Source organism: Vulpes lagopus, chromosome 6 (assembly GCF_018345385.1).
Source record: "Vulpes lagopus strain Blue_001 chromosome 6, ASM1834538v1, whole genome shotgun sequence".
Lineage (NCBI taxonomy): Eukaryota > Metazoa > Chordata > Mammalia > Carnivora > Canidae > Vulpes > Vulpes lagopus.
This window is the reverse complement of record NC_054829.1, coordinates 63,873,991-63,901,599: the sequence shown is the minus strand read 5'-3', so window position 1 is coordinate 63,901,599 and position 27,609 is coordinate 63,873,991. Positions and strand designations below refer to the sequence as shown.

The 27,609-nt window shown below is 36.8% G+C and overlaps 1 protein-coding gene across 3 annotated transcripts in view; it reads left to right on the top strand.

Moving 5' to 3' along the window:
• The first annotated feature begins 201 nt into the window (after positions 1-201).
• G2E3 (G2/M-phase specific E3 ubiquitin protein ligase) overlaps positions 202-27,609 on the top strand; it is a 56,500-nt gene continuing 29,092 nt past the window's right edge. Inside the window, exons 1-6 of one of the 3 annotated variants that reach the window (XM_041759356.1) lie at positions 202-735; positions 14,524-14,632; positions 16,139-16,179; positions 21,532-21,629; positions 24,028-24,129; positions 26,815-26,939. In XM_041759356.1, the coding sequence (XP_041615290.1) occupies positions 648-735; positions 14,524-14,632; positions 16,139-16,179; positions 21,532-21,629; positions 24,028-24,129; positions 26,815-26,939 (563 nt within the window). In that variant the 5' untranslated portion in view covers positions 202-647. The remainder of the gene's footprint in view (positions 736-14,523; positions 14,633-16,138; positions 16,180-21,531; positions 21,630-24,027; positions 24,130-26,814; positions 26,940-27,609) is intronic. The other 2 variants (XM_041759358.1, XM_041759357.1) reach the window with 2 other exon arrangements.

The following is a 27,609-nucleotide window of genomic DNA, read 5'->3' as shown; positions in this document are numbered from 1 at the left end:
TTATCAGAGGGGGCCAAAGATTCGTCGCCTTCCAGCGCCTGCCCTCCTGCACTTTATCTGGGACCAGGCACCAGTTCGACCACCCCGCATCTTCGACTTGTGGTTCCAATCAGTGGGATTGGCGCCCTTGGCTTTTTGTCTCCCCCACCGGGGGGTGGGGGGGTGGGGGGGCGACAGAGGTTAGACGTCCCGACTGCGCCGGAACCGAGGAGGGTCCAGGGGAAGAAGGTTTGGGCAGAGTTTGCTGCTTCCTCCGCCGCAGCCGTGGTTCCCGCGAGAGCGGCGCGGGGGGTAAGAGCGTCAGGGGTCCCTGAAGGAAGGCAGCGCTCCGGCGCGCCTCAGTCCGCTCCGGAAGCCGGAGGATCCTCTCCAGTCAGCGGGCAGGAACACCGACTCCGGGACCTGTCCAGGAAGCACACAGACAAGGGACGCTGCAGCGGAGGCGGCGCGGCACAGGCGACACCCCCCCGGGGGCAGAGCGGGGGTCGCGGGGGTCGCGGGGTCGCGGGGTCGCGGGGTCGCGGGGCCCCTCCCCCTCCGCGTCCCGCGCCGCCCGCGCCGCCGGCTCCCACCCGGGGGGGCGGAGCTTAGCGCACCTTCCGGATTGCAGGCGGAAGTGGACGAATTTGAATCTTGTGGGCCGTTGCATGGGGCTGCTCGCCGTCGGCTGTGCGGCTCGGCGAAAGGAGGGCAAGCTGACGCGGACTTTCGGGAACCTCCACCCGGCGCTCCTGGGTGAGTGAATGAGGAACGGGGAGAAACTAGAGTTTTCCAGGGAGAGAGTGCGAACGTGGGACGGGGCAGGGCTCGAGAGCGGGAGCGGGAGCGGGTAGCGGAGGCCTCGCCGCGCCTTCGCGGACGTCGGGTGGCGGAGCTGGGCTCGCGGGCGTGGAGGAGTCAGGGCGCTGGGAGGCGTCTCCCGGGCGGGCGCCCACAACCAGCTCGGAGCACCTAGGGCTCCTCGGCGCCCCCGGCCCCGAGGTTAAGCCTTGTTTAATCCGCCTTTCGGGTCGGCTTAGTATTTCCGCCAATTCGACTCCGAATGCTGAAGCTGTAACTACTTAGGTCCAACTCCGAAAGCGTTCCCGCAGGTGAGAGAACCTTCCTTTATTAAAGATGGAAGGTTGGGGGCAGGTTAAGAATGAGGCGGCGCGGTACGTGGCTCCAGAGTTCCTCTTAGGGAAGTGACAGTCTTCGAAATGCCCGGCGGGGATTTAAACTGAAATCTGAGTATCCTTTGTGTTGAAAACCCGGATATTTTTCTTTCACGATTTTCTTTCACGATTTTTTCTTGTGCCGCGGAAATCCAGGACTCCTGTAGGAACCGCGGTCCTCCCCGGAGGTCTTGGTTATCCCTAACAATAGGGGCAAGGTTTGGTGAGTCGCACGGGTCTGCCTTTTCACCTCCTCCTCTCGCTGGCCCGCCGGGTCATCGTGGAGTCTTTGTGGAAGCGCTCTACCCATGCTTCCGGGATTCGGGCGGGTTTTGTGTTGTTGTTGGTTTAATTTACTTTTAGTGATGAACTGCCTCAAATATCAAATTGTCTAACCCCATAGCAAAGTCTGCCTTCTGGAACAGCTTAAATGCGTACGCTACAGCTAAAATACAAATGAGTTTAAATGTATAGAGATTTTCTGTTTTGCCTTATGGAAGACTGTCAGATTAATATTGTGCTGTTTTATAGGAACTGATACTTTATGTTCCTTTTAAGATTTTAACACCAGGGCATCATACCATGGAAACTGCACAAAATATCTTTTAAAAACTAGGCGTTCCTTCTTCCTTTACTGTCTTTCTCCTACTCTCACGTCCCTGCTAGTGAACTTTTGTTTCATTATTAGCCAGGAAAAATAGATTTAAATATTCAGTATTTCTGACTGTTGAAATTTAAATATTTGTGTGAGATTGCAGCAAAAGCATTAGCTGTACTTTCCTAAGAATTGCAGACAGCTGTTCTCATTTTATGGAAACTACCAGCAAATAGTAATTTAAAAAAAAAAAATAGCCTCTACATTTTAATCTGTTTCTTGCCCTTACTTGGGACTTTCTTCATTGAATTTCTGCTCTCTCTACGTAAATCATTAACGAATTTCAAATTTTAATGTGTATACATTATCTCGAAGGGTTTGTTAAGTGCTGATTCCTACACTTCAAATCACATAGATTCTGGGCCCCTTAAGTCTGCAGGAGGAGGAATCTGTAAACTTAATTGGAAGGTTAGAACATTTGACAAGAGTTTTGTTTGTTTGTTTTGGTTCTGTTTTTTAAAAGCCTTATTTGTTTATTTGAAAGAAAGAGAGAAAGTCCCAAGCAGACTTCATGCCCAGTACAGAGCCTGTGGAGGGGCTGGATCTCCCTGCCCAGGAGATCACCACCACCAGAGACCAAGAGTTGGCAGCTCAACCAAGTGCTCCACATTGGCGCCCCTTGACAAGAGTGTTTTTTTTTTTTTTTTTAATTTGTTTATTTATGATAGTCACACACAGACAGAGAGAGAGAGAGAGAGAGAGGCAGAGACACAGGCAGAGGGAGAAGCAGGCTCCATGCACCGGGAGCCCGATATGGGATTCTATCCCGGGTCTCCAGGATCGCGCCCGGGGCCAAAGGCAGGTGCCAAACCACTGCGCCACCCAGGGATCCCCTTTGACAAGAGTTTTAAGAGCACTGGCTCCATCTTTCCTATAGAGACATAATGATACACTGTTAAGGGCATGGAACTGGAGTCAGATTGCCTCAGTTGGAATTCCATCTCCACCAGTTGGTAGCTGTATGACCCAAGGAAGCTGTTTTACCTTCCTGTGTTTCAAATTCCTGACCTGTATAATGGAGTGATAACAGTACCTGCCTTGTAGGATTATTGTGCGAGTCAAATGATGCCACACATATAAAAATCTTAGAATACTGTGTGACACATAGTAAATGATTCATATATCTCCAATTATATTGAGTTATTAAGCATTGTACAAACCACATTACATACATTATCTCAATCTTCACATACAGCACTGCAATATAAAATAGATAAAACAGAGGTCAAGAAGGTTGTCACACAACTACCAAGATGTTTGAACCAGGTTCAGCAACTAGATGTGTTTAGAAAGTTTATGCCTCTTTTAAAATTATTATTATATTAAATAATACTTCCTGCTTTTCTCTGCAGTCTATCCTTTCAAATGTTGCCTCTTAAAAATCTCTGATGGCTCCTCCAATATAATTCGGATTTCTCAACTTTTTTCTTTCTTTTCTTTTCTTTTTTCTTTCTTTCTTTTTTTCTTTTTTTTTTACAAAGCCCTTGTCAATCTGGTTCCAACCTCTGTTTGCAGGCATCAACTTCATAATATTCCACTCTTTTCCAACCTGTGATGTTCTATCCATATTGCTACCATTATCCAAATCTGTTCTCTCTCACTTTTTTTTTTTTAATTTTTTTTTTTAATTTTTTTATTTATTTATGATAGTCACAGAGAGAGAGAGAGAGAGGCAGAGACACAGGCAGAGGGAGAAGCAGGCTCCATGCACCGGGAGCCTGATGTGGGATTCGATCCCGGGTCTCCAGGATCGCGCCCTGGGCCAAAGGCAGGCGCCAAACCGCTGCGCCACCCAGGGATCCCTATTCTCTCTCACTTTTATATACACTTAGCCACCAACATTTTATGTCCCTTTAAGATTTTACCCAGTGGGTTTCCAATACTTTCCTAGACTTCCCCAGGTGGAGTTCTTCCTTGGTGCAATTTAATTGTAAGCATAGCACTAGACTGAAAGCTCTTGTCCTTTTTGTCTTTATGTCTGCATTTCTTGGTACAGAATAGCGCGTGTTGTTGTATTCTGAAACTGTATATGTTCAATGATGCTTGTTATTTTAGCAGTTTAACACATTGTGTTTTGTTAAAGGAAGTTTTTTTTAACTTTGCTTTTTTTCTGAAATGATAGAATGTAATTCTGATAGTTTAGTAGAGCTTTTAGTGATACCATATGGTTTGTAAATTTCACAAATACGGAAAAATACTTATAGAAATTGTAGGCTCAAATGTTTCAAGTGGTAAAAAATTCTGAGTAATATTTACTAACATTCACAGAACTCCAAATGCTTTATACATATTTTTTCACTTAATCCTTAGGACCATTTTATTATTACTCCCGTATAAAGATGAGGAAACTAGGCACCTAAAGTTATAGTAACTTAAAAAAAAAATTGTTACACTTAATTTTCTTCCAGGGACGCCTGGGTAGCTCAGTGGTTTAGCGCCTGCCTTCGGCCCAGGGCGTGATCCTGGGGTCCTGGGATCTGTCCTGCATGGGGCTCCCTGCATGGAGCCTGCTTCTCACTCTGCCTGTGTCTCTGCCTCTCTCTCTCTCTCTCTCTCTCTCTCTCTCTCTCTCTGTGTCTCTCAAGAATAAATAAATAAAATCTTAAAAAAATTTTTTATCTTGTGGAATTTTTTTATTATAAGAATAATATATGTTTAGTGTAATTAGATAATTAACTTTGTAATAGGGAAGTACATATAAGAATATTCATTTCTATGTTAATTCAATTCTAAATTAAGAAAATATTGGAGAGTTAAAAAATAGCAAAATTTGCCTTTCCTTTTGAGTCTGAATGGCTGTTACTTGATGTTTTTGACCATAACCTTTTCCTTAAAAAGCTGCCCCAAAATAGAGGCATGATTTTAAATGCCATTGGGCTGGGTTTGGTAAAAGGAGCTTATGATCCTAATATGCTCCCTCCCATTCCATACACCTTCTCCAGCCAAAGTAGTACCAGGTATTTGAATCTGAGCTGAATATCTAGACCATTCGCATTATTTCTTCTTGAATTTTGGAATTGGGATACCAAAAACTATTAGAGCTAAGCCAGAAAGGTCTTTATATCCCTGAGATCACAGTGAAATCATGAAGAAACAAAAAAAATGTGGCATACGGAGCCAATGACAGTGGGGGAGGGCAACCTGTTTTCCAGAGATTAGTTATAAAAGTCAGCAAAACTTATAACATTATTGCTTTCCCTTTTTGTTTTTTTGTTAAGACTGTATTTTTTTTAGAGCAATTTTAGGTTCACAGCAAAATTGGCAGGAAAAATAATAGTGATTTCCTCCACATATGCATAGCGTCTCCTATTACCTATATACCCCACTAGAGTGATGCATTTGTTGAAACTGTTGAAGCTACATTGACACATTATAAGCAAAGTTCACAGTTGAAGTTAGAGTTCACCTTTGATTTTGTACATTGTTTAGGTTTAGACAAATGGATGACAGGTGTCCATCATTATGGTATCATAGAGTATTTTCACTGTTCTTTTTTTTTTACTTTTTTTATTTATTATCTATGATAGTCACACACACAGAGAGAGAGAGAGAGAGGTAGAGACACAAGCAGAGGGAGAAGCAGGCTCTATGCACCGGGACCCTGACGTGGGACTTGATCCCGGGTCTCCAGGATCGCGCCCTGGGCCAAAGGCAGGCGCCAAACCGCTGCGCCACCCAGGGATCCCCTATTTTCACTGTTCTAAAGATCTTCTACACTCCTCCACCTTTCCCAACCACTGAGGTTTTTACGGTCTTCAGAATTGTACCTTTTCCAGAATACCATATAATTGAAATCCTAGTATCTCGCCATTTCTTTCACTTTGTAATATGCACATAATGTTCTCCATGTCTTTACACAGCTTGATAGTTCATTTCTTTTGTATCAGATGATCCATAGTTTGGATGATCCATAGTTTATTCATTCACCTACTGAAGGACCTTAGTTGCTTCTGAGGTTTGGCAATTGTGCATAAAGATGCTGTAAATGTGAACATTTTGATGTGGACATAAGTTTTTACCTCCTTTGGGTAAATACCAGGGAGCATGATTGCATAACTTAGGTAAATCCCACTTGTTTGCGGTGTATAAATTTTTTAATATGTTGTTAGATTTGATTTGCTAATATTGAGGAATTTTGTATCTATGAGAAATACTGGTCTGAAGTTCTTTTGCCATGTCTTTGGTGTTGGCATGAGGTAATAATACAGAATAAGCTAGGAGATAATCCTTCTGCTTCAATCTCCTGAAAGAGGTTGTAGAGAATTGATACAATTTATTTTTTAAATGTTTGGTAGTTTCAACAGCGAACCCATCTGGGCCTGGTGCTTTCTGTTTTGGAAAGTTATTAATTATTGATTCAATTTCTCTGATACAGACCTATTCAGAGGGTTCATTTTTCCTGTGTGAGTTTTGGCAAATTCCTTTAAAGGAATTGGCCCATTTCATCTAGATTACCAAATTTGTGGGTATAGAGTTTATGGTATTACTTTAATATATTTTTAATGTCCATAGAATCTGTAATGGTATCCATTCTTTAATTTCTGATGTTAGTAATTTGTGTCCTCTCTGATTTTTTTTTTTTTTTTCTTAGCTTGGCTAGAGTCTTATTGACTTTATTGATCTTTCCAAAGAACCAGCTTTGGTTTTGTTTACTATTGATTTCTTATTTTTCAATTTCATTGATTTCTGCTCTAATTATTATTTTCTTTTACTTAATTTGGATTTAATTTACTCTTTTTATAGTTTCCTATGTTAGAAACTTAGATGACTGATTTTAGATCTTTCTAATATATGCATTCAATGATCTGAATTTCCTCTAAAGCCCTTTCACAGCATCCCTCAAATTTTGATAAGTTGTGTTTTCCTTTTTATTTAGTTCAAAATATGTTTTATTTTTTATTGAGATTTCTCCTTTTGACTCTTGTGTTACTTAAAAATGCGTTAAGTCTCCACATATCTTTCACATTTTCCAGCTATCTTTCTTTTATTGATTTCTAGTTTAATTCCATTGTGGTCTGAGAGCAGACATTGTGTGATTTCAATTTTAAATTTGTTAAGGACTGTTTTATGGCCTAGTATATGGTCTGTCCTGGCAAATGCTCTGTGTAAGCATGAGAAGAATCTGCATTCTGTTGTTATTGGATAAAGTAGTCCATTATATATAGTAGTTTGATAATGATGTTGAGTTCAGCTGTCAACTCAGTTCCTTGCTAATTTTCTGCCTACTAGGTCTGTCCATTTCTGATAGTTGTTAAAGTCTTGTCTATCTTTGCAGTTCTATTAGTTTTTGCCTCCCATAGTTTGCTTCACATAGTTTAATACAGTTACACCTAGTTGTTAGGCATATATATAATAAGTACTGTTAAATCTTCTTGGAGAGTTGACTCTGTTATCATTATTTAATGCCCTATTTATCCTTTATAATTTCCTTGTTCTAAAGTCTGTCTCAAATTAATATATCTACTTCTGCTTTCTTCTGATTAGTGGTAGCATGTTATATTTTTCTCCATCATTTATGTTTAACTTATATTTAAAGTGGATTTTTTTTTGTAGAAAACATATAGTTGGGTCTTATTTTTAATCTACTCTGCCAAATATGTCTTTTAATTGGTACATTTAGACCATTGACATTCAGCATGACTGTTGATATAGTTGGATTCATGTCTGCCATATTTGTTACTGTTTCTATTTGTTACCCTTGTTTTTTGTTTCTTTTTGTCTCTATTTTCCTGCCTTTTATAGTTTTAATGGAGCATTTTACATGATTTTATTTTTTTCCTTTCTTAGCATATCAGCAATATTTCCTTCCTAACTTTTTTTAGTGGTTACCTTAGATTTTGCAATATGCATTTACAACCTAATATAGTAATTGAGTATGTTGTTGCTATTATTATTTTGAACAACTGTTGTTTGTTAGATCAATTAAGAATAAGAAAAATAAAAGTTTTTAAATTATATTCACATTCAGTAGTCTTTATGTAGATCTGAATTGCTGAATATTATCTTCTCTTTCAAGAACTTCTTTTAACATTTCTTGGAAGACAGGTCTACTGGCAACAAATTCAGTGTTTGAGAAGATCTTTGCTTTTTCACTTTTTTTTTTTTTAAGAGAGAGAGAGTGTGCGTGTGTGGGGGTGAAGGCAGAGGGAGTGGGGGAGAGAGAGAATCCCAACCAGGCTCCATGCCCTCACAGAGCCTGATGCACAACCCTGAAATCGTGACCTGAACTAAAATCGAGTCAGATGCTTAACAGATTGAACACCTAAATGCCCCTTCTTTTTCATTTTTGAAGGATAATTTTGTAGGATACAGAATTTTAGATTGGAACTTTTTTCCCTCAACATTTTAAGTATTTCAGTGTACTCTTCTTGCTTGCATGGTTTCTGAGGAAATATCATTTAATTCCTTCCTTTGTTCCTCTATAAGTAAGGTTTTTTCCTCCCTCTTTCAGGTTTTTTTTTTTTAAGATGTCATTTATTCATGAGAGACACAAAGAACGAGGCAGAGACAGGCAAAGGGAGAAACGGTCTGTCTACTGGAAGCCTGATATGAGACTTGATCCCAGGACTCTAGGACCATGACCTGAGCCAAAGGCAGGCAGACACTCAACCCCTGAGCCATCCAAGTACCCCTCAGAGTTTTTTCCTTATCTTTGATTTTCTGTAGTTTAAAATGATATGCTGAGGTATAGTTTTTTTTTGTCATTTATTCTGCTTGGTGTTCTCTGAACTTGGTGGATCTGTGGTTTGAAGTTTGACAGTGATTTGTCTAAATTGTCTTTAAAATTTTTTTTAATTCCAAAAAATTTTTTTTGCAGTTTTATACCTTTATTTGACAATCAGTGATTAGTTCTGATCCACATTAACAGTCTGTAGATTTTTGAAAGTGGTGACAGGTACGTAGGTAACCAGCGTGCAGAGCTTGTTTGGTGAATCTCATCTTCGTTACGTTTTCTGGACAACCGCACATGGATACTGTATGGAACATTCCTTATTCCTTTGGCCTAGACAGCTTTGTTGAGCCTGGTGTCAATGCGCACATCTGGAGTTCCCATCTCCTTCATGGCAAATTTCCGGATCTCTTTGAGTGCCCGAGGGCCACGCTTCTTGAAACCCACTCCATGGATACGTTTGTGAATGTTGATGGTGTATTCTCTGGTCACTACCTTGTTGATGGCAGAACGGCCCTTCTTCTTCTTGCCACCCTTTGCGGGAGCCATTCTGCCAGGCCCTAGTTGGAAAGGAAGTAAAAAAAAAAATTTTAATGAGTTATTTATTTGAGAGAGAGAGAGAGAGATTGTGACAGAGGTAATGAGCAGGGAGCTCCCCACTCAGCAGGGAGCCTGATACTGGGCTTAATCCCAGGACCCTGGGATCATGACCTGAGCTGAAGGCAGACACTTAACCAGCTGAACCACCCAGGTGTCCCTAACTTTTATTTTTTAATTAGGTAAGCTTTATGCCCAGCATGGAGCTTGAATTCATGACCTCAAGATCAAGAGTCACATGCTCTACCATCTGAGCCAGCCAGGCACCCGCCATTAAATTGTTTCAAGAATTTCTTTTGTTCTTTTCTTTCTTCTGGTATTCCCAAAATGTTTATGTTACACCTTCTGTAGTTGTCCTGAGGTCCTTGAATATTTTGTTCTGTTTGGGTTTTTTTTTTTTTCCTTTTCAGTATTTATTTATTCTCTTTGTTCATTTTTCAAAGTATCTGTTGAGATGTCTTCAAGCTCAGAGATTCTTTCCTCAGCCATGTCCAGTCTACCTGGAATCTCCTCAAAGGTATTCTTCACTTCTGATACAATGTATTTGATCTCTAGCATTTCTCTTGGTGCCTGCTTAGAATTTCCATCTTTTTACATTGCCATCTGTTCCTGTACTGTGTACTTGATCTGTTAGAACCCTTAGCATATTAATCATAGTTGTTTGCAATTCCCAGTCTGATAATTCCAACATTCTTGCCATGTCTGGTTTGGATGCTTGCTCTGTCTTCAAATTGTGCCTTTTGCCACAACGATTTGTAATTTTTTCTGGACAGCCATACTGGGTAAAGAAATTGTTGTAAAAAGGCCTTTGGTAATGTGGTGGTAAGGTGTGGTGGAAGGGTGAAGGGGAAGAGTTCAGCAGTCCTGTGATTAGATCTTAGCCTTTTCATGAGCTGTGTCTGTGGTTGGTGAACTTACAAGTATTTCTCAGCTTCCCTCGCATACCCCCTTACATGGGGATAGGATGGCTAGAGTACCTTGGAGTCAGTTATTTCCCTGACTCCAGGTCAGGTGATGCTCTGGCTAACTAGTGGCCTTATTATTTTTTGGGCAGGCCTTATTATTATGAACAGAGTGTTTTGACATGTTTCAAAATGGTACCTTTCTCCCCTCTTCCTGCCAGAATGACAAGATTTTTCTCTGATGTTTACTGTGGGATCCTCTAGTCAAGATCCTGGTCAAGTTCCTGATGATAAATCTCAACAATATGGTAGAAAGTCCCCCTGAAGTTTTTAACTCTCAAAATTGTTCACACTGAGCCTCTAGCCGTTAGTCAATTACAGTTCAGGTTTTCCTATTCCAGCACTGGATCCAGCAGTGGTTCCAGCTGATTAAGTCCCTGCTGAAGTAAGCTGTGACTCCTGTGCTCACTTATCTCTCCATTTTTGGGGGCAGTGGTTTGTCTGGTGTCCCTCCCTCCTACTGATCCAAAAAAGGTTGATTTTTCAGTCTTTTCAACCTGTATTGTTACGATGGAGTGGGGACTTAATAAGCTTCTTACATGCTTTTTTAAGCAATTCTTTTCTTTTTAATTTAAACAAATACCTATTTTTAATGAAAGTATTAACTTTATGTATCTTTCTAGTGGTAGAGTTGTATAGAACAAAATTCACCCATTTATGGGTACAGTTTAGTTTTAATAAATGTATTCCATTATATGAATATATCACAATTTATTTTATCCATTGTCTGTTGATAGGCAATTGAGTTACGGTTTTTGGCTATAAAAGTAGGACTTTTTTTTAGCCACTATGGACTTTTGTGTACAATGCACATGTCTCTGTTACTATTGGCTGCATCATATGATTGGTATACATTTTTTTTTTTAAAGGAAAATCCACTTTATTTTTTTTTTTAATTTTTATTTATTTATGATAGTCACAGAGAGAGAGAGAGGCAGAGACACAGGCGGAGGGAGAAGCAGGCTCCTTGCACCGGGAGCCTGATATGGGATTCGATCCCGGGTCTCCAGGATCGCGCCCTGGGCCAAAGGCAGGCGCCAAACCGCTGCGCCACCCAGGGATCCCTGATTGGTATACATTTAACTTTAGTGAAGTAAAACTCATAAAATTAACCATTTTAACTACTTAATGATATTTAATACATTTACAGTGTTGTACAATCACCATCACTTCGATCTAGTTTCAAAATATTGTATGACCCCTAAAGGAAAACTCATACCCATTTGGCAATCGTTCCATATTTTCTATTTCCCCCAGATCCTGGAAACCACAAATATCTGTCTCTATGGATTTACCTATTCTGATTATTTCATATAGATGGGATTATATATGTGACCCTTGAGTCTGACCTCTTTCACTTAGCTTGTTTCTAAGATTCATCCAGGTTGTAGCATATATCAGTGCTTCATCCTTTTTTATAGCTATGGATATATACCACATTTTGTATACCATCAGTTAAATGGACAAATGAGTCATTTCTATTTTTTTAGCTATTATAAATAGTACTGTTATGAACATTTGTGTACAAGTTTTTGTTTGAAAATCTTTCAATTCTTTTTGGATAAATACATAGTATAATTGCTGGGTGATATAGTAGTTCTACATGTGGATGTGTTGAGCAGCTGCCAGACTATTTTCCATAGTAGATGCTCCACTTTACATTCCCATAAGCAATGTATGAGGTTTCCAATTTCTCTATATTCTTGTTTTTTAAATTAAATCACTTGAGTGGGCATAAACTGGTATCTCATTGTTTAAATTTGCATATTACTAATAATTAATGATGTTGAGCATCTCTTCAGGTGCGCATTGTTTATATAAATATTTTCTTTGGAGAAATGTCTATTCAGACCATTTGCCTGTTTTTAAATTTGGTTGTTTTGTTGATGAGTTCTAAAAGTTTCTTTACATATTTCTGGATTTTTGCTCTTTATTAGGTATATGATTTCCAAAGATTTTCTCCCATTTTGTGAATTGTCTTCTCTCTCTCTCTTTTATTAAAGATTTTATTTATTTATTCATGAGAGATATAGGCTCCCTGTCAGGAGCCTGATGCCAGGACTCAATCTCAGGACCCTAGGATCGTGACCTGAGCCAAAGGCAGATGCTTAACCACTGAGCCACCCAGGTGCCCTTTTTACTCTCTTTATTGTGTAGTGCCAGTTATTTTTTTCTTTGTGTGTGTGTGTGTGTGTGTGTGTGTTTTGGTTTTGTTGTTGTTTCGTCTGTTTGCTTATGGTTTTGGTGTCATACATAAGAAACCCATTTATGGGATTTTTTGAGCCAAATCCAAGCTCATGAAGATTTACATAACCCTATGTTTTCCTCTAAGATTTTTTTTCATATATTAAGTCTTCAATCTGTTTTAATTTTTGTATATAGCGCAAGATAGGGATCCAACTTCATTGCTTTGCATGTGACTACCCAGTTGTCCCAGTACCATTTGTTGAACAAACTATTCTTTCCCTATTGAATAGTCATGGCACCCTTGTCAAAAAATAATTGGTCACAGATGTATGGCTTTATTTCTGTACTTTTATTTTCACTTGACCTATATGTTTATACTCATGCCAGTACTAACCTTTTTCAATTACTATAATTTTGTGGTAAGTGTCCAAATTAGGAAGTATGAATTACTCACTTTTTATTTTTTGAATCCAGAGATCCTTGCAATTCGTATGTGGAGAGATACTCCACATTTTGTGTTTTTTCCAGCTTTCCTTCTTTCATTTGCTTTTCAGCCTTGTTCTATTTCTTTTCTAAAATATATGTTCAACTCCCAAGCTCATTTTATGAGGCCAGCATTACCCTGATACCAAAGTCAGATAAGGGCACTACAAGAAAAGAAAACTACAGGCCAATATCCCTGATGAATGTAGAGAAAAAATTCTCAACAAGGTACTATCAAACCAACTTTAACAGCACATTAAATGATCATAATACCACATGTTCCAGTAGTTCCACATCTGGATATTTGCCCAAAGAAAATGAAAACACCTTATTCCAAAAGATACCTGTGTCCCTATGTTTATCGAATTATTTGAAAGATGTGAAAGCAACTTAAGTGTCCCTCTATAAATAAATAGGTAAAGAAGATATGATGTGTGTATATATACACATTGGAATATTACTCTGAATTTTAAAAGAATGAAATCTTGCCATTTGTGACAACACGTCAACTCTACTTCAATTAAGAAGAAAGGATCATATACCACAATCAAGTGGAATTCATTCCCAGATGCAAGGATGGTGCAGTCTATGCAAATCAATAAATATGACACATCATTTTAATAGAATGAGAAATAAGCATCAAATGGTCATATCAGTAGATCCAGATAAGGCATTTAAGAGAATTCAGCATCCTTTCATGATAAAAATTCTCAAGAAATTGATACAAGAGGAACATATCTCGACATATTAAAGGCCAAACATGACAAGCCCACAGCTAACATACTGAATGGTAAAAGGTTGAAAGCTTTTCCTGTAATATCAGGAATAAAACAGAAGATGCCCATTATCACCATTCCTATGTAACATGGGTAGAATTCTTAGCCTGAGCAGTCAGGCAAGAAAAAGAAATAAAAGGCATCCAGATCAGAAGGGAAGAAGTAAAATTGTCTATTTGTAGATGACACAATCTTATATACTGAAAATCCTAAAAATCTCACCAAAAAGCTTTTATAAAAGCAATCTGGATATAATGAGGTAATTTGGTTTACTTTATTGTATTAATTATCTGTTGCTGTATAACAAATCATCCAAAACTTGGTGACTTAGAAAAACAAACATTATCTGACAGTTTCTGTGGGTCAGAAATTTAGGAGCAGCTTAACTGTGTGGTTTTGGTTTAGGCTTTCCCATGAAGTTTCTCTCAGATTGCTAGTCTTTAGTCATATGAAGGTATTTTAATTGAGATTGGAGGATTTGCTTCTAAAATGGCTCACTCAAATGGCTATGGATAAGTGCCTCATTTCCTTGGTAAGTGGGCCTTTCCAAGGAGCATCTTCAAAATCTCTATGACTTTGCAGCTAGCTTCGACCATGATAGAGAATACGGAGGAAGTCACAGTGCCTTTTATGACCAAGTCATGCATTGTCATTTCTGCCAGACTTTTTGGTAGAAACAAATTACTAAGCGTGGCCACAATCAAGGAGAGGGAAATCAGGCTTCCCCTTTTGAAAGGAGGGGTATCAACTTGTATCACTGACTGATCAAGTGGAGGTAAGCAGTGGAAGAGACTCAGAATACCTCTTGACAGTGGCTTCTTGGAACTCTTTAGTAAATTGTTCATGGTGTCTCAAGTTCGGTATTGTTTAGAAGACCAAGTCTTAAGACTTGGGCTATTATTGAGACATGTATTTACATAACATTGTTTTATTCTTTCCACTTAGAAAGTCTCAAAGTTCATGCACTGGTAGGAAAACATGATAAAATTAATTAAAAATCTGTGAATAATCTTTTTTTTTTTTTTTTTTTTTTTTTTAGGTTTGTTTTGGATACTGTTTGAAATAAAGCAATTATCAATCAGGCTTAAGAAAAAAGTTTTATTTCAGTTGCTGAGGATTAGGAAGAGGCTAATGTCAGCTGGTCAAAAGTATGAATTATGCACTGTCTTTAGAACATCAATTTGGGGATAGCTTTTAATTTTGATATAATTTTAAGCTTAGAGAAAAAATACAAGAATAGTATACAGAACTCCTGAATAATTTTCAGCAATTGTTTGTTTTCTGACATTTGCCTAACCATTTTTTTCTCCTAATACCTAAAAGTCAGCCTGAAACAGTTAGGTCTGTAATCCACTTGAAACTAGAATTTTCATGGTGTGAAGTATGGATCAAGGTTCATTTGTTTTCCGTATGGATATCCAATTTTTCCAGCAGTGTTTGTTAAAAAGATTTTTCTTTTCCCCATTGATTGCTTTGTTACCTTTGTTGAAAATCAAATGACTGGAAAATATCTTTCTTGGCTTTCTAGTTTTGTTCCATTGGTCTATGTGGAATTGTGTATACTAATATACTTTGGAAAACGACATAAAGTGCTTATTAGATATTGGCATACATAGGATAAACCTTTCCTATACATGTTTTGCTAGCATTGGAGATCTTTCTTATAATCAACTTCTAGCTAATGAATGACATTTGGAGGCTTTTCAGCGTGATTCTCTACATACTCCTATGGTACTTTTCCCCATAATGTAAGGTTGATGTTCACTTTTAATTCTTTTATATTTATTTTTAACTATGAGAAAGCTCATTTAGTGCAGAATTCTGAGAGTAGGAATAACAAAAATATTTAGACACCTTTTTTTTTAAGGTAAACGTAATTATCTTACAAAGATCTAGGCAGAACTTCATCCCAGTGTCCACCAAGAGATGCCTTGGGTCCTTGGCAGTGAGAAGGAGAAGAGGAGGAGAAGATGTAACCACATACAAAATGTAATTTAGAACCTTGCCCATCATATCAGTATCTCTGGAATAAGTGCCAGTCCTATTCAAATATTTATTAACACTGTGCTGAATGATACAGAATTTTACCCTTGGGGAGTTTGCCAGTGTAGCTGAAGAATTTAAAAAATTCAAATAAACATAATACAAAGTAATATGTGATAATGTTTGCATTAAGGTCATTGATAAAATTTAAAATATTTTTATTATAGTTTGTGTTGTGGAACTGAATCATTATTCTGAATTATAATTTTAAGTTTTAGGTTAATGTAATTACAATAGGGTTTTGTTTTGTTTTTTTAACCTATTCAAATGTCCAGCTGGAAATTTGAAAATTTAGACTATTTATTGTATCTTTTTGGTGGATAGGATAGGATATCCTGTGATGACCTCTTTCCACTAAATGCCAGTAGTCATCTTAATCTTTTTGACAACTAAAAAACATTCCCTTCAATTTTAACAATGTTCCCAGACTTTAACTTGCTTGTTAAAAACTAATGCTTTTAGATGTGTGAAAGGTAAGGAAATTAAGTACTACGGAAAGAAATAATTATGCAACTTATTTGTAATTTTGCAGTGACTAAATTTTATTAAAGTGGATAATTTGAAGCTTTAGAAATTAAGATGGCTATATTGTATGTTCTTATTTCTCCTAGTAAAATGAATGAAAATAAACCTGGTGCCTCACAGAATCTTGGTAAGTAAAATATTTAAAACATTTTCAAAGCTAATTTAAAATATTAAGATATTTTACTCTTGCTTTTTTATTACAATAAAACTTTTTGGAATGTTGACTGAAGGGGCACCTAGGTGGGTCAGTGGTTGAGCTTCTGCCTTTGGTTCAGGTCCTGATCCCAAGGTCCTGGGATCGAGTACCACATTAGGCTCCCTGTGGTGAGCCTGCTTCTCCCTCTGCCTGTGTCTCTGCCTCTCTCTGTCTCTCTCATGAATAAATAAAATCTTTAAAAAAAAAAAAAAAAAAAAGAATGCTGACTCAAAAAGTCAGGATCAGTTCCCTGATCCATACTTTGTTCATACATCTGTATACAAAAGTATAATATTATGTGTATTCATTTCAACAAAAATCTGTTGTAAGAGGACAGTTTGCCAAATTTTTTTTGTATCCTCTATATGTATTTTTCAGATATGCTTTGTATCTGAATAAAACAGCATTATTTATTTAATAAACAATTTTTTTCATCTTTTTGTATGACTTTCCTACATAAGGAAAAATGCAGGTGAGACCATTTTAAACACAAAACTTAATATGAAAAGGAAAACTTACCTGAAGGTGCTCATAACAATATCAAATAGATTCAGAGACCTTTGTCTTTGTTGATTTCTTCATTTATAGTTTGTACAGTATATGTTAATTTGCTAACATGGAATGTGAGAAATTTAAATTCTTATTTTATACTCTTCTGCCACTACTCCCCTCATCTATCCTCTTTTTAAGATTTATTTTTTATTCCTTCACAAATTAAAATATTACACTTAAAACTATCTTAACCTTCACTGATAGAGAATTATCTGTTAACTCTTTATCATCTCTCCATCATACTGGATGAGGAAATTTGTGCTCTTACTTTTCCCTCTGCTTTGCTTTTCTGCTTTTACCTACCAACTTCTATCAACTGTGCTAATTGTTCTGAAACTTAGTAATTCATGGACTACCTTCATATATTTGTGGACTGCAAACACTACCTTTACTGTTATTTACCTAAGATTGGCTCAGTTTTTTACTTATATGAATGTGTTTATATCATTATTTTAATACAACCAGTATGATTTGCCATAGTTAAAAGGTGATCTTAATATAATGAAGTCAGAACAATGTTACTGAATTTTAAATATTAAAATTAAAAAACAACTAAGTGCAAATACAAACAAAAGCAGTCTACTTATAAAAGCATGCCTGTCTATTCTTTATCCAGTGTCTCCATATACTGGGTGAGGGGAGGAAGGGAACAAATGGAAAAGCTGCTGGTCCACAGCATAATAGCAAATGCAGCTCCATCCTGCGCTCATCATGAGTACTTCTGTTCTTCTGTTCTGTAGTCTCAGCTAATTCATTATATTCCTTTTCCTCTTGATAGTTGCATGCACACTAGACGATATACAGAACTAGAACTAAAAATATAGGCACTGGAGATGAAGGAATTAAGATGAGAGCTGCTGGTATAAGATGTCCAGTAAACAAATGGCAATTTGCTGGAGTTGATGTGGTCAGAAAGAAAGGGAGTTGAAATCTTTTGAAAGATTGACGAAAGGGCTTTCGTTTGTGGCTTATCTTATTAACCTGTAGTGAGGGAGGGCAAATATAGAGGAGGTATTTTACAACATTAAATATTATTAGCTCATGACGTTTTTTTCCAGTCCTGCAATCATTTTGTGAGTAGCTTATTAACAGACATACCATTTCATGTATAACATCCATTCTTTTTTTAATTTTTTTTTTTTTAATTTTTTTATTTATTTATGATAGATAGTCACAGAGAGAGAGAGAGAGAGGCAGAGACACAGGCGGAGGGAGAAGCAGGCTCCATGCACCGGGAGCCTGATGTGGGATTCGATCCCGGGTCTCCAGGATCGCGCCCTGGGCCAAAGGCAGGCGCCAAACCGCTGCGCCACCCAGGGATCCCTATAACATCCATTCTTGATTACATGTATTAGTTAAAGGTAAATAAGACTAACTGCTAAATAGGTAAATGCTGAGGTCTTACTGGTTTAGCACAACAAAAGTTTATTACTTCCTTATGTTACTATTCAGTGTGTGGTTTGGTTAGGGGAGTTGGAATAGATGGGGAGCTTCTGCTCCACGCAGTCACTTAGAGATTCAAGCTCCTTTCATCTTGTATTGATTTGCTGCCTTGAGATTCTCAGTCTTTTCTCTTCAGCTAGTGATTTTCTTGTTTTATTTGTATGTTATTAGAAATTTTCTGTACAAGTAAATATCATAAGTTAGAAAAATAATGTTTATTCAGTTATATGTAGCTGTCATACATTTTAATTATATTTGTCACTTTTCCAAGGTTACACGGCAAGAATGTAGTGGTGAGATTTTAACTCAGATCTCCCTGACTCTACAGTTTGCCTTTTTAAAATTATTATTGTGGTAAAATACACAGAACATAAAATTCACCATTTTAATTATCTTAAAGTGTACAATTTGGTGGCATTCACAACATTCACAGTGTTGTAAAACCATCACCAGTATCTAGTTCTAGGATATTTTCATCATCCTCAGAGGAAACTACCCATTAGGCAGTTACTTTTCATTTCCCTTCTCCTTGGTCCTTGGAAGCCACCAGTCTGCTTTTTTGTCTGTCTTCTGTGAATTTACCTATTCTTGATAATGTAATCTATTTATATGGAGTCATATAGTATGTGACCTCTTGTACTTGGCTTTTACCTTCTTTTACTTAGCATAATGTTTCTAGGCTCATCCATGTTGTAGTATGTATCAGTACTTCATTTCTTTTTATAGCTGAATAATATTCCATTGTATGGATATAACATTAATTTATCCATTCATCCAATGGACATTTGGTTTATTTTTCCTTTTCAGCTATTGAGAACAGTGCTAATTAATATTAGCATACAAGTACTTGTTTGAACATAATTTTCAGTTCTTTGTCATATACTACACAGTGGGATTGTTGGGTCATATGGTAACTATGTTACAAGTTTTTGAGGAACTGTCAAATTATTTTTCCTAAGTCACTGTACCATTTTACATTTCCACCAGCAGTGTAAAAGGATTCCTATTTTTCCAGATCCTTGCCAACATTTGTTAATTTTTGACATTTTAATTGTAGCCATCCTAATGGATGTGAAGTGGTATCTCTTTGTGGTTTTGATTTGCATTTCCCTGATGATTAATGATGCTAAACATCTTTTAAAATGCTTATTGGCTATTTATGTACCTTCTTTGGAAAAATGTTTATTTGGATCATTGCTCCATATTGTTGAGTTATAAGAATTTCTTATGCATTCTGGACACTAGACCTTTAACATGTATATGGTTTCTAAATACATACTCCCATTCTGTAGATCGTCTTTATACTTTCTTTAGTGTCCGTTGATACACCAAAGTTTAAAACTTAGTTTGAATCCAGTTTATCTATTTTTTCCCCATTTTTACTTTGCTCTGGGTTTGTTTCATGTAAACGCTAAGAAACCAATCCAAGGTTATAAAGCTTTGCCCCTATATTTTCTTCTAAGAGTTTAGTTTTGATGCTTACATTTAGGTCTTTAAAATGTTGTGTTTTCTTTTTTTTTTTTTTATTTATTTATGATAGTCACAGAGAGAGAGAGAGAGGCAGAGACACAGGCGGAGGGAGAAGCAGGCTCCATGCACCGGGAGCCTGATGTGGGATTCGATCCCGGGTCTCCAGGATCGCGCCCTGAGCCAAAGGCAGGCGCCAAACCGCTGCGCCACCCAGGGATCCCCTAAAATGTTGTGTTTTCTTAAAGATTGATTGATTTGAGAGAGAACGTAAGAGAATGCAAGCTGGGGGAGGGACAGAGAGAATCTTAAGCAGACTCCCCTGCTGAGCATGAGCTTGATGTGGGGCATGATCCCAGGATCCCAAGATGATAACCTGAGCAGAAATCAAGAGTCAGACACTTAACTGACTTAACCACCCAGGCACGCCATCTATAATCTGTTTTAATTTTTGTATATGGTGGCAGGTAGGGTTTCAGTTTCATTACCTTGCATGAAGAGACTATATTTTCCCCAGTGAATGACCTTGGTTGGCATCCTTGTTGAAAATTAATATCTGTAGATATATAGATTTTTTTCCTGGACTCCTCCCCCACCATTGATCTGTATCACTGTTCTTATGCCACTACAACACTATTTTGATTTCTGTAGCTTTTGCCTAAGTTTTGAATTTTCTTTCTTTTCTAGATCAATCTGGCTTAAGTTTTCTTGGTTTTGTTGATCTTTTCAGAAAACCAACTTTGGTTTTTATTTTCTATTGTTTTTCTGTTTTCAATTTCATTTATGCTATAGTCTTTATTTTTTCCTTCCTTCTGCTAGCTTTTGGCTAAATATGCTTTTATTTTTCTAGTTCTTTAAGGTTAAAATTGTTATTGATTTTTGGGGGCCTTTCTTTTTTCATATTGGCTTATATGAGGATCAGCCAGAGGTGAAAACTTAGTGTTTTGGGGGTCTTTTCTGAGCATGCATCCAGTCTTGACCATGTGTGTCCTCCAGATTCCCTGGTATCTTTGGGAGCTTTTCAAATCCCTTATTTATCTATGTTTCTCCTTTTTCCCAGCCCTGTGTTTCCTAGGTCTTTTGGTCTGTCACCTGCTTGTCTTGTCTTTACCCTTTACTCCATGCTGCTTCATCTAGTATATTTGTCTTAAATGCTTTTAATGGAGAAGGTTCTGAGACCAGCAAATCAGGGCAAGTATCTGAACCCATCCCTCAGGGATCCACCACATAGATCAAAACACACAATCACTTTTCTTTAAGAGCAAGGTTCATTTTCCTCCTCTTGAACAATCCAAACCAGGAACATGGGCATGGGCCATCATACCTAAGACCATTGCTCAGCTGGAGAGTGGGTGATGGTAGGCAGGTAAGTTAAAATGAGACAAAGTGCTCATCAGAATATATCATTCTATTTCTTACTTGAGCATTCTCCTAATTTTGTAAGTTTTAAAATTAGATTTCAGTTTCTGAAGAATTGATTCTGACAGTTTTTGGCAGCTTAATTGTTGCTTTAGTGGGGCAGTAAGAATTTTGTAGTTTCCTAATCTGTTATTTTCTGTGATATTACCCTGTAAGTTGCCGTTTTAATTACACACTGAAATTCATCATTAAAATTAATTTTAAAATGTAAAATCTAAAACAATGATGTTTATTGTTTTAGAAATAGGTGTTAGAAATTTTAAGTTACTGATAATAATATAAGATGATTCACTCTCTCTGAAAGAATGGAACACATCACTTGAGAGAAGCTCCAATTCCATAGGTTTTATTTTAAAAATTTAAAAATATTTTTTATATCTATTTACTTTTTTCCACTGTTAGCTTGTGTTTTTTGTCGAAAAAATGATGACTGTCCTAATAAATATGGAGAAAAGAAAACTAATGAGAAATGGAATATCACTGTACATTACTATTGTTTGGTAAGTATAACTTATAATTAAATCCTGGAAATTTTATATTCTTCTAAAGAAGACAATTAGATCTTGGTGGTTGGTTTCTGAGATTTGGATAAGTCATTTTACTTTTCTTGATCTCATTTTGCCTCTATGTAAAATAAAGTTTTTCATTTATCAAATCCTAAGATTGTGAAATTAGTTCCTATGTATGAAGGAAGACCAGTCATCATTATCTATATATTTTTTGCCTAACCTTTTAGGGCCAAAGTGAAAAAAAGGAAAAAATGATTAGACCTCTTAAGGGAATTGTTTTTTTATCACTTTCTTGTTTCCATTGTTGCTAGTGATAAATCTCAGAAAAGAGTCCTTTGAAGGTTCAGGGAGTAAAAGGAAAGTATTTTATTTCACAGGGAACCTGGAAAGAAAGGTTCTGAATAAAGAAAGAAATATTTGTGGAAAAGGAAGTAGGTGAATATATGGGCCACTCAGAAGAAAGAAAAAGTGATTTCATACTGAGAATTAGTCTCATTTATTTGCCCTTCCTTCTACCAACTTTTCACTTACTGAATCTATACCATAAGATATTAATGGCACCTTCACTGCCTTGGTGTACCAAGGCTGCAGTCAGTAGTAGCACAATATTTCTCGATACTCTTTGAGTTACATATTGCTACTTAACAAATTATCCTGAATTTTAACAGCTTAAATAGTTATTATCTCAAACATTTTCTGAGGGTCAGGATCCTGCTATTGGCTGAACTGTAGTTCTGGCTCAGGTTACAGTCATATGGAGGCTAGACTTGGGCTGGAGGATCCACCTCTGATACCTCACTTACATGTCTTCTGGCCTTAGTACTTAACCCTGTTGTCAAGAGGCCTCTCTATTCCTTACTTCCTAGGTAGCTCTGTAGGTTACTCACAGCATGTTATCTGGCTTCTTCCAGAGCAGGTGATGAAAGAGAGGGAGAGAGGGATAGATAAACACCAAGATAGAACCGTATGACCTAGTCCTCACAGTTGCATACTACTGTCACTTTTACTTTGTTCTATTTGTTAGAAGTGAGTCATTAAGTCTAGCCCATGTTCAAGGGGAAAGGAATTAGGATCCACAAATTTGTAGATCTGTTTTTATACCTACCGCAGCATCCATGTTAAAATTCTAGATGCTTCGAGAAAACATCTAACATATTTCTCGGTGGTTCTTTAAGACTATAGTTTTGTGTCCCAAGTGCCCTGTGCATTAAATAGACTTCTAGCTAGTCTAAGAACCTAATTACTTTGTACCAAGATTTAAGAGAACATGAATTTGGCATTCCAAATTTATTTGTAAGTTGGGAGTCTTAAATTTTGTATCACCAAAGAAAACCTTTTCATTTTTCTGAGAGTTTAGTTTACTTTTTATGCAGTAGAATTAGGAGAGCTATTTTATTAATCATTGTTTTTTTTTTCCATAACCAATTCTTAAGTAATGTGTATTTTTTTGTTTCTCTAGGATATATTATTATATTGATAACAATAATCTTCTCTAATCACAAATTTGAAGTATTTTTGAATTATTTAATATATTTAATTTGATGAAAATTTCCTTTATATTGTTTTTCATTAATGAGTATAATAATTCAAAACATACCTACCCTAGGCTCAACACTTATATAAGATTCTATTTCACTATAAACAGTACAGTAATGTTACAAATGGAATGGCAGAGCTTAGAAAGACAATCTAGTCCACTGTTTTTATTTTTTGTGTTTAAGATCTCAGACATTAAATTACTTGTCTGGAGTTTCAGAAAGTTGGACATAGAGCCTGGTTTGCAAACCAGGATTTCTTATTCACAGTTCCATGAGTTTTCTTGATTCATATTTCCTTAACATATTTAAACTGAAGTTAAAAAATTTTTATTAAAATTCAAACTTCTGTGTTAACCGCAATTCAATAGGTTTCTATAAATACACCTTTTATGATCCAAAATCAAGCTAGATTTAAAGTTAGCCTGAAATGTCACTGATGAACTGAATTATTTCCGTAATATTTACTGTTATTACATTTATACCTTTTAGTATTTCCTACTTTTTTTCTAAAGCTTCATTACAGGTGTTTTTTGCCTTGTATTTTTTCTTCTAGTTCCTGGAATACTTTTAGAACCTGTTTAGTTAAATGTATAGTGTTAATGTATAGTGTCTTCCAAATCAAAGAATGTGATTAGCCTCTTACTTTGAACATAAAAATAACTATAATAACTATAAAAATAACTTGAAATTCAAGTTACGTCCATTTTTTTTATTGGAACATTACATATGTGTGTATATATATTATATATTCATGCAATATATGTATTTTTATACATTCACACATTTTACATATATATGTATTTCAAGCTAGTTTCTTAGAATCTATTTTCTAATTGAAAATATATTTACAGTTGATGTCAAGTGGAATTTGGCAGAGAGGTAAAGAAGAAGAAGGAGTTTATGGTTTTCTAATTGAAGACATCAGGAAAGAAGTGAACAGGGCTTCTAAACTGGTAAGTAGATTGTTTTACTCATTATACTAAATACGAAAGTGTCATCATACTAGGGAATGTTTTTTCCACCAGTTTCCCTATTGGAAATTTATAAGACCTTTATGTTTAAATGCTTATTTCTGTCAAATAAGATAAATTTTAGAAGAAATTTTTGAAAATTTGCAAATAAAAGCAAGGTTAACCAACCCTGAATAATACATATGACATTGCTGATTCTACTTATTTTATTCCAACCTGTCCATCATTTCAGCCACTTCTACCTTCAGAATTATGACCCGACTTCCACTCTGCTGTTCTTCAGACCTTTAACCCTGAGTCAACCCAGATGTTTACTTTTTATTCTTATGTCTCAGTTGCTGAGTTGGCATAGTGGGTTGAGGTGGAAATTAAACAGTTATGCAGACCAGTAATTTATGATATCTCCACCTCTTGTGACCATCCTGTGATATTATGTACTTTTGTTCATTGCCTTCTCATGTTCTCCAAAATAAGTATTCTAAACTTTAACCCTGTTTTCATTCCGTTTTAGTTTGTGAATCTACGGTATGATACCTATTGTATTAAATGCAAGAAAAGGACTGCAGGGTTCTATCTGGTCTGAGTAGAAGTAATAAGAGTTAGAAAATGAGAAGGTTAAAAAAAATGAGAAACTTAGAAGTATAGAGAATTCTGTCCAGAGAATGATAACTGGAACTGATAATCTCAATGGTGATAAGAGGATTCATTGTTACTCTGGAGTAGAGATGAAGGACATTGATACAGTTGAAATACATTGATACATTGATATAGTTGAAATCCAAGAAAGGTTGTCTCATCAATGTAGGGGTTATTTACAATGGTAACAAGAATTAAGATACAGAGAAAAGTGCCAAAGTCTGGAGATGGAAGAAGTTACATCCTGCAGAGGGTGTAGATGTCATTAGGATAAAAGAACCAGATTTTGAAAAGTATAAAGGCAAAATTGTGACCTACAACCTGCAACAGAGAACTAAAACAATGTTGTGATTGTCTCTTGCCTTTTTCCATATTCTATTCCCAACCCTTGTCAAGTCTGGATGAAAATTAAGGAGGATGGGAAAATAAGGATAGTGTTATTCAAGAAATTCTGTAAGGGAAGCAAGCATTTAGAGATCTTTTTTAGTTGATGCAAAAAAACATGAAGGCAATTAGTTTTGAAGATGTTGAGGATGCTGGAGATTAGATGGTAAGATAGAGTCTCTGGGATGCAAGAGAAAACCTTGGGAGAAAGGTTATCAGTGGCATTTGTCTTAGGATGGTGTGAGAGTATTGTATCAAAATTCTTCAACCTCCTGATGATAGTGAGCTTGTGAAAGATGACTTCAAAAGGTCTCCTTGTAGGGGGATCCCTGGGTGGCTCAGCGGTTGAGCGCCTGCCTTCGGCCCAGGGCGTGATCCTGGAGACCCAGGATCGAGTCCCACATTGGGCTCCCTGCATGGAGCCTGCTTCTCCCTCTGCCTGTGTCTCGGCTTCTCTCTCTGTATCTGTCATGAATAAATAAATAAAATCTTAAAAAAAAAAAAAAAAAAAAAAGGTCTCCTTGTAGTTTGGAAATAAGTGGCTTTTAAAAACATTTGAATTTTCTCTGAATATATTATGAACCTTTTTTTTCTTCTTTAATATTTATTTATTTTAGAGAGAGGGAGAGTGAGCACAGCAGAAGGGGGGACCGAGGGAGAGAGAGAGAATATCAAGCATGCTGCACTAAGCGTGGAGCACAACTCAGGGCTTGATCCCACAACTCTGAGATCTGACCTGGGCCGAAACCAAGAGGTAGACACTCAACTGTGCCACCCAGGCTTTCCTATTGTGAACCTTTGAGAATATCTTGATCCTGAAGAAGTTCTCTTCATCTGTGACATTAAGCTAGAGTTTCATATGCGAGTTTACTGAAAGAGCTCAGGTTGGCAAAGTTCTCTCCAACGACCTAGTGGTACTCCATGGGCCAGCATAAGATTGTATGAGTAACCATTTTAGAATGGCTATCTCAAGAGTTCTAAGATGTTTTAGATTCCACTCTGTATTTTAGTAATGATTGAATCATCTAATAGTCTTTGTGTTCTTATTATGAACTCTCTCTAAAATAAATAAATAAATCTTTAAAAACAGAAACAAAGACCCTATTTCTAAATAAGGTCACATTCATAGGTACCAAGAATTAGGACTTGAACATATCTTTTGCAGGGGATTGGGGTAGGGGTGGGGGGACAGGTGTTACTATGTAACCTATTATGGGAATCTTAACACTTTCATTTGGTTAGGATAGGGTGATTCTAGCCAATTTTTTTCACAGATTGGTTTTTTTATATTGTTTTGCTATTCTTCTTGATGAATATTTCCTATTTGTGTTTATACAAACCCTTTAGTTGAAAATATTTTAGCTAGGTAGAAAGGAAAAGAAGCTTCTCTGTCCCATCCACATGTTAGATTAGAGATGACTCTTTTATCAGAAATTGTTACAGGAGTGGATCTTTAGTGTCTTTAGACTGTTTCTAGGTAGAACATTTTTTTTTTTTCAGAAATTGCTTTAATAAGCCATCATCATAGCTGTAGTATGATGAAATAATTTTCTGACTCCCCACAAAGGAATATTTATTTATACCTTGGTCATATTATATTACTCAGATTTTGTATGTTATGACCTCTGTTTTCATATTTTCTTCTAGAAATGCAGTATTTGCAAGAAAACTGGCGCTTCAATTGGATGTGTTGCATCCCGATGTAAACGAAGTTATCATTTCCCCTGTGGACTTCAGAGAGAATGTATTTTCCAATTTACTGGCAATTTTGCGTAAGTTAATTGTTGAATATGAAACATGAATGTTAAGGAAAAGGGGAAAATGGATATGGATAGCCCAATGATCTAATCCTTTGTAAAATTTCTCTTCAGAGCTACACTGAGTTTACACATACATGCTACATATGTTGTTTATATATATGTTTAAAATTGCTCACTTCTTCCTTTATGGAGTCATTTCTATCTGCAAAGTCTTGGGAATTGCCAGTCTTCAATGGACTTAACAATTAATATTCACCTTCAATTTTCAGCTCTAGGATATAATATGAAACTTTATTCATATTATATGAATATTCATATTTTGTCAAAATTTCCACCTTACATAAGTTTAGATTTTTACATCACTCTTCAGATTTATGGTCCACTTTTCTTCCAAAGGGCCATATGTATTTCTCATTGAGTAAATTGACAGCATTTAAATTTGGAGGAGTCCAAAAAATAAATCACCCCAAGGCCCTGACGTGTCCCTGACAGTATTTACTTCATGAATCAAGCTTTAAACATCCAAGATTTATGAATTTTAGTATTTTTTAAATATTTTATTTATTTATGAGAGACAGAGAGAGAGAGGCAAAGACACAGGCAGAGGGAGAAACAAGCTCCATGCAGGGAGCCTGATGCAAGACTCGATCCTGGGACTCCAGGATCACGCCCTGGGCCAAAG